General features: G+C 45.3%; 1 protein-coding gene and 1 long non-coding RNA gene across 2 annotated transcripts in view; both read left to right on the forward strand.

Moving 5' to 3' along the window:
• The first annotated feature begins 1566 nt into the window (after positions 1–1566).
• Positions 1567–7855, forward strand: FOXG1 (forkhead box G1). The gene has a single exon (XM_059181819.1). It carries the CDS (start codon positions 3498–3500, stop codon positions 4962–4964), a length of 1467 nt encoding a protein of 488 aa, XP_059037802.1. The 5' UTR covers positions 1567–3497; the 3' UTR covers positions 4965–7855.
• Positions 7856–9042: 1187 nt separating this feature from the next.
• LOC131835338 (uncharacterized) overlaps positions 9043–12914 on the forward strand; it is an 18739-nt gene continuing 14867 nt past the window's right edge. Inside the window, exons 1-2 of the long non-coding RNA XR_009355135.1 lie at positions 9043–9176; positions 9656–9726. This is a non-coding gene — a long non-coding RNA (uncharacterized LOC131835338). The remainder of the gene's footprint in view (positions 9177–9655; positions 9727–12914) is intronic.

Consider the following 12914-nt stretch of genomic DNA (forward strand, 5'->3'; position numbering starts at 1 on the left):
TGCTGAGCTCAGATTTGAATAAAATGTCCAATGTTAACAAACAATACCCACGTTTGGCACTTTGTGTATTAAATTGATCAAACAGATTTTAGGAGGCACAATGCACAATTTGTACAGACCTGATTGAGTTAATATAATATCAGCAAATTTTACATCGAAATGATTCTGTTTCTTTTCTTTGTGTTTAAAACCAGCACAGATTACAAATTTTAATGATCTGAAAATGTTTGGTATACAAAATCATGCTTATTTCAGTATTAGCAAAAACACAAGAAATTTTTCAACACAAACACCCAGCTGTGTCTATTTTAAAAGCAGTTCAATGACAGCTTGCACTTATGAGCATGCAATCAGCTAATTTCGCTTTTTTTTCTTCTGTGTTAATCAACACTTTCCTTCCTGCATATCAGAGTACAAATAGTATAGTTACTCCACATCAGTAAATGTTTACGTAACCTGTCCTTTCCCAAGAATCCGGTTACACCGAATCATTTCACGCTAGACCGACTACGAAAACGTACCGGGCTGTCCACCTCAGAGGGAGCCCTTGTGTGCCATTATAAGTGGTGATGAGAAGGGGGGTTGTGGGGGGAGAAATGGGGAGGAGTAGGTGGAGGAATGGAGTGAGGGAGAGGAATAGACTGAGGGGAAGGGGGGGTAGTGAGTGGGGAGGAGGGAGAAGAAGAGAAGAGGGAGGAAAGTGAGTTGAGGAAGAGTAGGAATAACAGGCCTGGGGTGGGGGGGAGTGAAAGGAGGAAAGTAAGCAGAAAGAAGAGGAAGGCTCACAGATCTCTCCAACCAGTCCCCAAAGCCCATTAGCTCACCCAGCTCTGTAAGAAATTGGAGCTTAGAAGTCTGTGTTTGGGGCCATGTCACTATCAAGGTTTATAGTTGGGACCCTTGAACTTTCCCACATGTAAATATAGCTTAAGTAAGGTAATATGTAGAAATGGGAGGGGGGATACATACATACAGTGTGAGGATAGATGAGGTTAGTCCAACAGTCAGTTTCTTTACGGTATTCCTAATAGAGATTTTTAAAAATCACTAGCTATTTGTAATCGTTTGTTATTCTCTTCAGATTTTATTCTCGCTTACTCTTCCTCTCGATTTCAAGGCAGGGACTGGGGTGGGGAGAGTGCAATAACGCCATATTAACCTGAGTATTCTTGTATTCATCAACTGCATTCTTTATATTAGAATTGAACTTTAACATCACACATAGGCATTGCTTTTTCTTCCTTTTCCTAAATACTAAATCTGCCAGACAATTTGATAGTTTATCAAAGTTAGTAAATGTTTACATTTTATGATTATCTTACAGAGGAGGGGGAAAGTGCCTTTCGTTTATACTTCTCCTCCACCTCCCTCTTCTCTAGGGCTACATCCTCCGTAAAATGTGGTATGTTTCATACCCATGTGGGATGAAACAGCCTTTGATCAGTGTGCTCCGCACCAAATTCCAATCCCTGGGAAATGCTGGGCCTTAGCCCTGCCCCTGGCCACGGGATCCTTTTAAAGCCCCCGAATCACAATCTCCCCACTCACTTCAGCCCTCAACCGAACCTTCCCAGTTCTAAAGCCCAAGAAGCTGGGATTGTGGGACCCACGTACCCAAGGCTTCTAGTTGCCTTCCATCTGCATTCAGAGTGGGAATGGGCTGGCTTCAGCATGCGGTTATTTCAGCATTAAGGCCCCCACAAATCAAAAGCATTTGAGAAACGGAGAGAAAAAAAAAAGAAAACGGGGGGGGGGTGAAAACAGGAAGGCTTTAAAAAAAAAAAAAAAACACGGAAAGAAATAGCCGCCCACCCTTATTTTCCCTCCAATGTCAACAAGCAAAATGAAACATTTCCAGGGTGATCGCTCGCGGCTACTCGCTTCCAATTCGGATTAGAAGCTGAGGAGACGCTCGAGCGGCGAAGAGAAAACGACACCGAGTCACCCAGCGTGTGAGCGACGGTCTGGAGCAGGAGAGAAGGGGAAGGAAGAGACACATATACATAGCATGTGTTACCTGGTTTATTTCGAGATTGTTTGGTATTGTTTTCTCTCTGAGCACCCCTCCTTTCGGAAGGCTCTCATAGGCGCCCACCACTGAGCCGCCCCCGCCCGCCGCCGCAGCGCCGGGACCCCAGGCCCGGCTTCCCCGCGGCGCCCGAGCTCCGAGCTCGCCGCCGCCCGGCCGCAGGAACTGAGTAAGTAACCCCTGTTTGGCCCCCGCGCTCGCCAGCCCACTTCCTCCTCCTCATCCCTTCGTTTCCAAACCCCATCCAGACCCTCCTCCCCCCAAGGTGCAGGACACCCCCCTCCCCACACCAGGGGTGGGCCTTCCCTCCCCAACCATCCAAAGCCTCGCTGGAGTGTTACCTACAAGGGGCACAATTTTCCTACGGGCTCAGAAATGCCGACCCGGGCCTGCAGGGCCGACTCGGGAAAGGAGCGCCTCGCCTCTTCCTCCTCCATTTCCTGCCCTGTCCTTGCATCCTCTCCCTGCACTCCCACTCTTCGCTCCACCACCGCTGCCGCCGCCGCCCCCGCTTTAAAAAAAAAATAAATAAAATTGAATACAAACTTTAATCAATAACGACAAATATTGACGCTCAAAAGAAAATGACCCAAGACAGTGAGAAGGCAGCCAGAAGTGTGAGATATTTGTCCTAAGAGGGGGATTTCGGTTGGGCAGACCCGCAGGGTGGAGGGGGTGGAGGGGGCGCAGAGAAGGGCCTCGGCGCAGCGTGCTCCCGGCGGCGTATCCCTGCGCGGCTCCGCGCGGCCGCGAGGCCCAGGCCCGCGGTGAGGGGGAGGCGAGCGCCGAGGGGGCGGGAGCCAGCGGGCGGGGCGGGGGTGGGTGGGCCCAGATCCGCCGATTGGTCGACGGCAGGAGAGACGCTCCCGCACGCCGCCAGCTCTGATTGGCCCAGCGGTAGGAAAGGTTAAACCAAAAATTTTTTTACAGCCCTAGTGTGCGCCTGTAGCTCGGAAAATTAATTGTGGCTATAGCCGCCTCGATCGCTGTCTCCCCAGCCTCGCCGCGGCCGCTCCGGGACGCGCCCGCCCGCCGCCCGGCTCTCCCCCCCTTTGGGCTGCTGCTGCTGCTGCTGTGACTGCTGCTGCGAGAGGAGGAGGAGGAGGAAGCAGCAGAAGGGGGGGGGAGCGGGGGGTGGGGGGGAGACCAAGAAGTAGAGTTGGGAGCGAGGGAGCTTCACCCCCGGGGCGGTGGTTGTTTCTTTTTTCTCTTTCTTTCTTTTTTTCTTTTCCTTTTTTTTTTTTTTTTTTTTCTTCTAATTCCTGAGGGGTGGTTGCTGCTTTTGCTACATGACTTGCCAGCGCCGGAGCCTGCGGTCCAACTGCGCTGCTGCCGGAGCGCTCAGTGCCACCGCCGCCGCCCGCGCCGCCCGCGCCCCGCTCGGCACCCACCGGTCGCCGCCGCCCGCCGCGCCGCTGTCCCGCTCCCGCGCCGCCGCCGCCGCCGTTTCCCCCCCGACGACTGGGTGATGCTGGACATGGGAGATAGGAAAGAGGTGAAAATGATCCCCAAGTCCTCGTTCAGCATCAACAGCCTGGTGCCAGAGGCGGTCCAGAACGACAACCACCACGCAAGCCACGGCCACCACAACAGCCACCACCCCCAGCACCACCACCACCACCACCACCACCACCATCACCCGCCGCCGCCCGCCCCGCAACCGCCACCGCCACCGCAGCAGCAGCCGCCGCCGCCGCCGCCGCCGCCCCAGGCACCGCAGCCCCCCCAGGCGCGGGGCGCCCCGGCAGCCGACGACGACAAGGGCCCCCAGCAGCTGCTGCTCCCGCCGCCGCCGCCGCCGGCCGCCGCCCTGGACGGGGCCAAAGCGGACGGGCTGGGCGGCAAGGGCGAGCCGGGCGGCGGGCCCGGGGAGCTGGCGCCCGTCGGGCCGGACGAGAAAGAGAAGGGCGCCGGCGCCGGGGGGGAGGAGAAGAAGGGGGCGGGCGAGGGCGGCAAGGACGGGGAGGGGGGCAAGGAGGGCGAGAAGAAGAACGGCAAGTACGAGAAGCCGCCGTTCAGCTACAACGCACTCATCATGATGGCCATCCGGCAGAGCCCGGAGAAGCGGCTCACGCTCAACGGCATCTACGAGTTCATCATGAAGAACTTCCCCTACTACCGCGAGAACAAGCAGGGCTGGCAGAACTCCATCCGCCACAACCTGTCCCTCAACAAGTGCTTCGTGAAGGTGCCCCGCCACTACGACGACCCGGGCAAGGGCAACTACTGGATGCTGGACCCGTCGAGCGACGACGTGTTCATCGGCGGCACCACGGGCAAGCTGCGGCGCCGCTCCACCACGTCGCGGGCCAAGCTGGCCTTCAAGCGCGGGGCGCGCCTCACCTCCACCGGCCTCACCTTCATGGACCGCGCCGGCTCCCTCTACTGGCCCATGTCGCCCTTCCTGTCCCTGCACCACCCCCGCGCCAGCAGCACTTTGAGTTACAACGGCACCACGTCGGCCTACCCCAGCCACCCCATGCCCTACAGCTCCGTGTTGACTCAGAACTCGCTGGGCAACAACCACTCCTTCTCCACGGCCAACGGCCTGAGCGTGGACCGGCTGGTCAACGGGGAGATCCCGTACGCCACGCACCACCTCACGGCCGCCGCGCTCGCTGCCTCGGTGCCCTGCGGCCTGTCGGTGCCCTGCTCCGGGACCTACTCCCTCAACCCTTGCTCGGTCAACCTGCTTGCGGGCCAGACCAGTTACTTTTTCCCCCACGTCCCGCACCCGTCAATGACTTCGCAGAGCAGCACGTCCATGAGCGCCCGGGCCGCGTCCTCCTCCACATCTCCGCAGGCCCCCTCGACCCTGCCCTGTGAGTCTTTAAGACCCTCTTTGCCAAGTTTCACGACGGGACTGTCCGGGGGACTGTCTGATTATTTCACACATCAAAATCAGGGGTCTTCTTCCAACCCTTTAATACATTAACATCCCGGGGACCAGACTGTAAGTGAACGTTTTACACACATTTGCATTGTAAATGATAATTAAAAAATAAGTCCAGGTATTTTTTATTAAGCCCCCCCCCATTTCTGTACGTTTGTTCAGTCTTTAGGATTGTTTATTATTCTAACAAGGTGTGGAGTGTCAGCGAGGTGCAATGTGGGGAGAATACACTGTAGAATATAAGGTTTGGAAGTCAAAATTATAGTAGAATGTGTATCTAAATAGTGACTGCTTTGCCATTTCATTCAAACCTGACAAGTCTATCTCTTAAGAGCCACCAGATTTCCATGTGTGCAGTATTATAAGTTATCATGGATCTTTATGGTGGATGCAGACCTTGAGAACAACCTAAATTATGGGGAGAGTTTTAAAATGTTAAACTGTAATTTGTATTTAAGAAGCATTCGTAGTAAAGGTGCCCAGGAAATTATTTTGGCCATTTATTGTTTTGTCCTTTTCTTTAAAAAACTGTTTTTTTTTTCCTTTTGTTTACTTTTAGACCAAAGATTGGGTTCTAAAATGCACTTGGTATGCTAAGTATTAAAAAACAAAAAAACAAAAAAACAAAAAAAAAAAAACAAAAAAAGGAAAGTTGTTTCAGTTGGCAGCACTGCCCATTCAAATGAATCGGAAGGGGACAAAATTAATGATTGCCTTCAGTTTGTGTTGTGTATATTTTGATGTATGTGGTCACTAACAGGTCACTTTTATTTTTTCTAAATGTAGTGATATGTTAATACCTATTGTACTTATAGGTAAACCTTGCAAATATGTAACCTGTGTTGCGCAAATGCCGCATAAATTTGAGTGATTGTTAATGTTGTCTTAAAATTTCTTGATTGTGATACTGTGGTCATATGCCCGTGTTTGTCACTTACAAAAATGTTTACTATGAACACACAGAAATAAAAAATAGGCTAAATTCATATATATCTTGATACTTTTGTCTCTTTTATTAAATAGAGCTAATTTTTAAAAGACCATTAAAGTTCTAGGGAATTCAGAGGCTTTTTCAGCCAACTAAAATTTAACTGCTCCTTCATTTGAATTGAGACTTTAAAAATTAAAATAGTATTTTTTTCCATTGTGGAATCAAATTTTACAAGGAGCAGGCTATTTAATAAACACAGCTTTAAAGAAAGTATAGGCTTTTCAGCTGATATCTTCAAGTTTCTGTAGATATACAGCAAAAAAAAAATAATTTTATGTGCATAGCTATTTACCTTGTGTTTATTTTCAAATCAGTTGATAGAATGCTTTTTATATATTTTGTTTCAGGTATCTTGTTTATAGCATTTGGCAAATTATAAATAAATATATGTATATGGTTAGATAGAAGTGAATATAATGCACACATATGTAATATATATATAGACACACAGAGCCCTTCAGTTCAGGTAAAATTTGCGCTATGAATGCTGCAAATATTTTTGTTTAAATATTTGTATTTATACTTTCTAAGTCAGCATTTATTTTTGTGGCTGTTTACCCACAATGAAAGAGTTCTAATAAAGATGTGCTGAAGTTGCAATATAGATTTGCTGAAGTGATCACCTGTTGTAATGACTTTCAGATCAATGTTTATATTTTATTTTTAATTATAACAACTTAAAATTCTAGATGTTCAGAAGAAGTAAAATGCCTCTCTCTCCTTTTCTTTCATTTTTACAACATAGAGGTATTTATTTGATTCCCTTTTAAATGTCTGTATAATTTAATCTAGAGATTTGTTCCTTTTGCTTACAGTCATAATTTTGTTTTAACTTACAGTATACATATGCATGCATATATATGCATATATATCAATCTGAAACAAAAAACATTTTTTGAATTGTTTCAGCATCCCAATTGCTATGGCTCCAGAAAATAATTAGAAAACCTAAGTAAAAGGTTTAGTAACTAATTGGATCCTGTGGAGAGTCTATGGAGGACAAGTTGTTCATTTGTTACAATTGTATAGTCTGAAATGTGTTCTGCAGTAATGCAATAAGCTGGCTACTTCTTACAATGGGCCCAATGAAAAATAATCTGTCCCCAAGATGTTATCGGCAAACACTTAAGAGAGTTGCTCAGGGGGGAAAAAAAAGGAAAAAAAAAAAAAAAAGAAAAAGCTTAGGAGAAGCAAGCTGACTCAAATAGATTGAAATAGAAATGCAGAATAGTTAATATTGGGACACAGGGATGGGTGGGTTGTGGAAGGGAGAGACAGAGGAAGAGAGAGACAGAAGAAAGGGAAAAAGGATGGGGGGGGGGGCATCTCCTACTACCAAAAAGAAAGAAAGAGAAAGGAAGGAAGGAAAAGAAAGAAAGAAGGAAAGAAAGAAAGAAAAGAGTGCTCTCAAAGAAAGATAGAAAGATAAAGTCCAGGAAAATTAAAAGAGGTGGAACCAAATATACACAAATGGGAAATAGACTAAAATATACCAAGACAGCTAGTTTAATTATCTCCTCTAAGCAGACTGGACATGATTTTATTTTCTTAGTAAGAGAGCAGTTTCAAGCAGAGGTCCAACTTCTTGATATCTAACAGTTCTTCAAAATGAAGCATAAAAGAAAATTCCACAAATAAATTGTTTTAGAAGCTAAATTTATGACTGACATTAAAAATAGTAATAGAGTCCAAGTGAATGAGGTTAGGCAAGGGAAATCCCCATTACATATTTGTGAACCAAAACAGCTCAACGAAATGCATGTGTTTACACTAAAAAAGGTGATGATGTATTGTTTGCTATTACCATGGATTTTATTTGTGGAATAAGAATGTATTGGCACAGAAGAAATAGTTTTTGCCTATCAAAAGTTAAAAAGAAAGTTTAACTCTTGTATTGTGGTAAAAGGGACATAGAGAAGAAAGAGTTCCTCCATGAGTGTTTTTTTTTTCCTGGCCATATTAAATGAGTATACTTATTTGTGATAAATGTTTATTTGCATGATTTGAGAAATCGAGTTTCAATGACAAACTTCATACTTTGAGGTCAAGCTTAAAACTGACTTCTTTGAATTCATAGGACCTAAAGACTGTAGTGGAAGTTCTCTTTGGATACATCTCCAAGTTACATATATAATGGATGAGACTAGAAGTAAAAATAGCTTGTTGAATAGGCATACAAGATAGGAAGAAGGATATACAGAGAGAGAAATTTATGAAGGCCTCCTGAAGCCCAATATGAACATTTCATTTATCTCAATCTGTCCCATCATCTCTCAAGTTATCTTTTTCAAAGGCATTCAGTGTTCTAGCATGACATTTAATAGGTTCTTTTTTTTTTGCAACAAATTGGTTGTAATGTTGTGTTGATATTTGTTATCACCAACTTTTTCCAGTTAAAATTAGCTTATGCCAGAAAAACACTTCAAAACTTTTAGAAGCTTTTTTTTTTCTTCTTTCATACTAAAGATTATTTTTAATGAGAGGAAGTTTGCTCTTTTTGACATTTTGGAACTAAAAATGATCACAGCTTAAAACTTGAATTATCAAACTGCAGTTTATCTCCAGGTTAAAGTATTTTACTTGAATGTGTCTGATACAAAGTTAATATAGATTATTGATATATAAAACATTGAGAAAATCATTTAAACTAGAGCAGTGAGAGAATTCTTCCAAATACGTTTCTCCAACTTGTTACAAAATTGGAAGTCAAGTGAACATGAAGTCCAGAACTAATAATATTCAATTCAAGTATCTTTATGGCAATGGAAGATTTCATGTGGTTTATATGACTTGCATAAAATCAAGTGTAGAGAGACCAAAAAATGAGTCCTGTATTGATATAATTGTATATATTTAAGTTGGTGGATATTTCACCCAAATAGGTGGATAAATTGAATATATTTAGAGCTCTAAATATATAAAAGTGGTTTTTAAAAACTGTTTCCTACAACATTGTTGAGGAATTTGTGTTGAAATAATTTTGCTTTTGAGAAATTAATTTTATAAATATCTAAGATGGCTAGTTGTGTTTGGAACTAAATGCCTGCTGGAGAAATAGGCTAACAAAGGGTGAAGGTGAAGATCATTAGAGGTTTTAGAGCTGGCTGAGACGGGTTGCTGGGGTTGTATAACTGTGCCTAGAGGGCGGGGTTCCTGTACATTCCTACTTCACCAGATAACCTGCCCCCAACACCACTCCAGCTTCTGCCAGACAGATGGAACTCTCCAACGTGAAAATCTGCGCAGCCATTCCAACAAGCGGGGTAGGTGAAATTTGAATTAAAATTCTCCCCTTTCCCACTCCCCCCCCCCACACTTGAAGCCAACTGAGGCCAAATCCTGGAGATAAGGAAAGAATAGGGGTCATCTAGATTTTCCTTTCGCGAGTACACACGTCTGCATTCTTCCTAAAAACTACCTACCTGTAAGAGTTCAAAAGGGCTTTCATTCTCGATTTTCTTTTGCGTGTTTTTCTTTTTGCGTGTTCTCATCCCAGCCATCCGCGTTTCCCTACCCTCCTTCTAGGGCCTCCCCTCCCCCAACCACCAGCAGTTAAAATAATCCACCTCTTAGGTTTTTGGCCCCCAAACCGACCTTTTCCCCACTCCAGCGGTCAGTTTGCCTGGACCATGTCCTGAGGATGTAGGCCAAAGTGGCTCTGGGGAATATATGGTGTAGTGTTGTGTTATGTTTGAGTCTCTTCTCCCTTCCGATTTCTGTCTGTTTTTTCCCTTCACCCAAGACTGCCTGGTGTTGGCCGAAGGATGCCGAAGAAAAAGATTTAAGGACTGGGACACTCTTACCCCAAGATTGGTAAGTGCAAGTGCTTTTCGGAGGGAGGAGAGCTATGCCAGATTGCTTTTTACTAAGGCCTAAACCGCGTCTTTGAGGTCCGGGGCTAAAGTGCTCTTCTTTTGGAAAAATTTTCTTAGCGGGCGCGCTCTCAACAGAAGTAGATGAGAGAATGCATGATTTTTCCACGTCGGCAGAAAGGCACCGTGGATCCCTAAGTAAAGAGGATGAAGAGATGGCAAAGAGGGATGAAGAGAAAACGAGTCGAATTTATGCGTAGGAGGGGTAGTGGGAGACTGAAATAGGTCCCAAAGTGCGAGTAATTCAATTGGTGGAAATAAGATTTCTGAGTCTTGCCGCAGCTTCCAGAATACCCTAATGGACCTTTCTTAACGTTCAAACTCTTAGGCATTTGTTCTCCCTATTTGAGACAGAGCTCTTTGCTCCAGAGCCAAGGACTTGTCTAATTCTGAAGTTCTTTTTTTTTTCTTTTCTTCTCTTTCTCTACCCACCCCCCACTTTTTTTTTTTTTTTCAGTACGCCCCTCCTCCCTCTATTTTCACACTAACTTTGCCAACCTCTCCCAGATCTGGCCCTCCGCCCCCAGCTCCTTGGCCTGGGTCAGGCGAGGGTCCCCGCGGGATTTAGCGGAACAGCTCCAGGTACAGTGCGGCGGGACCGGGGTGGGGGGCTACTCCTCCGCCTGTTCGGAGGACTCGGGAAAAGCGCACTGTTCTGGGATTGACTTTGTCCCTGATGGGAATATTCCAGTTCCCGGCTTTGGGAATCTCAGGCAAATAATTGATTCTTAATGCACACTTAGGAGACGGCAGTGCGAGCTCGAGAGCCTGGCTGTCCCGAGAGTGCCCGGGGCGCGCCAGACACAGGTTAGTTTCACCCGAAGTGTATTCGGGGCCCTCGCCGAGATTTCCTATTAGCCTTCCCGGCGCCTCAGGGACTCCTGGGTGAAGCTGGAGAAGGGCACGGTGGCGCGTCAGGAATCCAGCCGCGTTGTTTTCTCGGCCTTTGGAATCAAGTAGAAAAGTGATTTGGGCTGCTGAGTCCGGGCGGCGCTGGCGGCCGGTAGCCGGGTAGGAGAGGCGCTTCGGGAAGTGGCGGCCGAGATTCCCGCGGACGCGAAGCCCGACGCAGAGCAGGGAGCAACAAGGTGAGGGCGCTCTTGTCCAGGACAAGGAGAGCTTACTTAGAGTTTGGTAGCTCACACTGCCTGATGCCAGGAAAATTGACTCCACAGCCTGGGCTGGCGCGCTTCCCCACCTTTTTTCTTTTTATTCTTGTCTGCCCCCCCCCTTTCCTCCCTGAAAGTTGTTTCTTTTTATTTACCTGGTGCGGTTTCAGATCTCAGCACTTATCTGCTAGTTGATAAAACTGTTTTCTCTGTAATAGACATCTTTTCTCTTTTCCACTCCCTACTCCTGTTCTATTTCGCTCTCTACCCCATTTTCCCTTTTGCCCAAGCCTGTGGTCCAAGGTGAAGGGTTCTTAAAGGAAAAGAGCTAGCCTTGGATAAGAGTTACCTTAACATTAAGGGTTGGAGAGAGGGTGGCCGGGGTTTGGGTGGGCAGAGAGCATCCCGTGGGAGATTCTCTGGGAGTGCTTCAATTTGGAAAGAGGATGGGAAGAAAAGGACAGGCAGAATAGAGCTCGTCCACTTCCAGCTGCCCCCCCAGACCCTCCATAAGACCTAATTTCGATGCTTTAACTCCAGCCTCACCTGACCCTCTATTAAAACTTGAGGTAGGCAAAATCTTGAAATCGTTCTCATCAGAAAAGGCATTTAAAATAATATTAAGTAATTCTCAAAATTGTGTCTGTAGGGGTGAGAGGGGAGATAAAATGCCCCACGTCCTTTTGGCAGTCCGTTGCTTAACCCATGTGATCCTCTCCCCTGGTCTTTGGCCTTGCGGAAAAGCTGCCTGGGAGGAAAGCACAGCGCACTTTGTGAGATTTGAGGATTCGTGTCCGAATGAAACAGTGTTCTGTTGCCAGACATGTTTGGGTATTCATTTTCGCCTTAGGTTGAATTTTCTTACAGAGCTAGCACTCCCTGAACTGTGTGTCTTCTTCAGTTTGGTTACCCACCCACCCCCTCCTTTCTGCTCCCCTTACTGTCTCATTCTTTGAATCAGAGCACTTTTAAGGTACAAACATATCTTACTCTACGTCTGCAGGGCAGACGTTGTTGATGCCGTTGATTGGGCAGAAAAACCCAAAACTGTAGTGGAGTTAGGGAGAGTTGTTTCTGGGTTCTTTCATTTTCTCATTGCTCTGAAATGTAATGACCTGATTGTTGTTGTTTGAAGTTAAATTATCTGTTAAATTAACCCTAAACAATAACTGATGATATTTTTTCCATTTGGGTCTGGTTGCCCTTGGATGGGAAGGAGAGGAGTTAGAGAATGCTTGGTCACATAGTAATATAACCAAAACCCATATTTAGGTGCTATTATGTAAGAAAGATCACTTTCAAAGAAGCTGAATTTCATAACTAAGAAATTCTTTTAAAGGCCTATGCTCCAGAAGGACTACAGTAATTCAAGGATGGATGTAAATAAGCATCTTTGTTGATTAAGAGAAAAATATGAACACTGTATTTCATTACTCTTCAGAACCTAAATACTCAAAATCATCATACACTGGTTTTTGCTAACCTAAATTAATTCTGCCCTCCAAAGATAAATAGTCCCAAAAAGGAAATTTGATGTTAAGCAAAATCTGAACCATTCTAGATATCAATTTCTAGAAATCCAAGGCATGTTTATTTCTTTTAGTCAGACACTGTTTTGCAATCATTGTAAGAAACAATTATGGAATAACGCAGATGCCTTTTCCTCCTTATTTCAGATTGCTTGTGTATGCAGGCAGGGAGTGAGAGCTTCAGGGTATATTGAAGAAATTAAATTTTTCTTATTTGTTTTAACAAAAGGACCAAAGAATCTTTAAACCCAAAGTGTCATAGTAGTTGGGAAAAAATCTTCAAAAATAGTAAGCACTAGTGTGTGTTTTTCCTATTAAAATGTGCTGAATAATTAGAGGGTATGATAAAGGTTGAAAAATTCAGAACAAGAAAAAGGAGGGAATTTTATTATTTGATACTTTTATGATTTTTATAATTAATAATGTTTTAAAGTTTGACAAAGCTTTCCTTAAAAAGTGGAATATTCCCACCCCTTCAGAAATACTCTAAA

Source organism: Mustela lutreola, chromosome 7 (assembly GCF_030435805.1).
Source record: "Mustela lutreola isolate mMusLut2 chromosome 7, mMusLut2.pri, whole genome shotgun sequence".
Classification (NCBI taxonomy): domain Eukaryota; kingdom Metazoa; phylum Chordata; class Mammalia; order Carnivora; family Mustelidae; genus Mustela; species Mustela lutreola.

Excerpts from the sequence above, each read along its gene's own strand:
- FOXG1 (XM_059181819.1), top strand. The coding sequence starts at position 3,498 with ATGCTGGACATGGGAGATAGGAAAGAGGTGAAAATGATCCCCAAGTCC.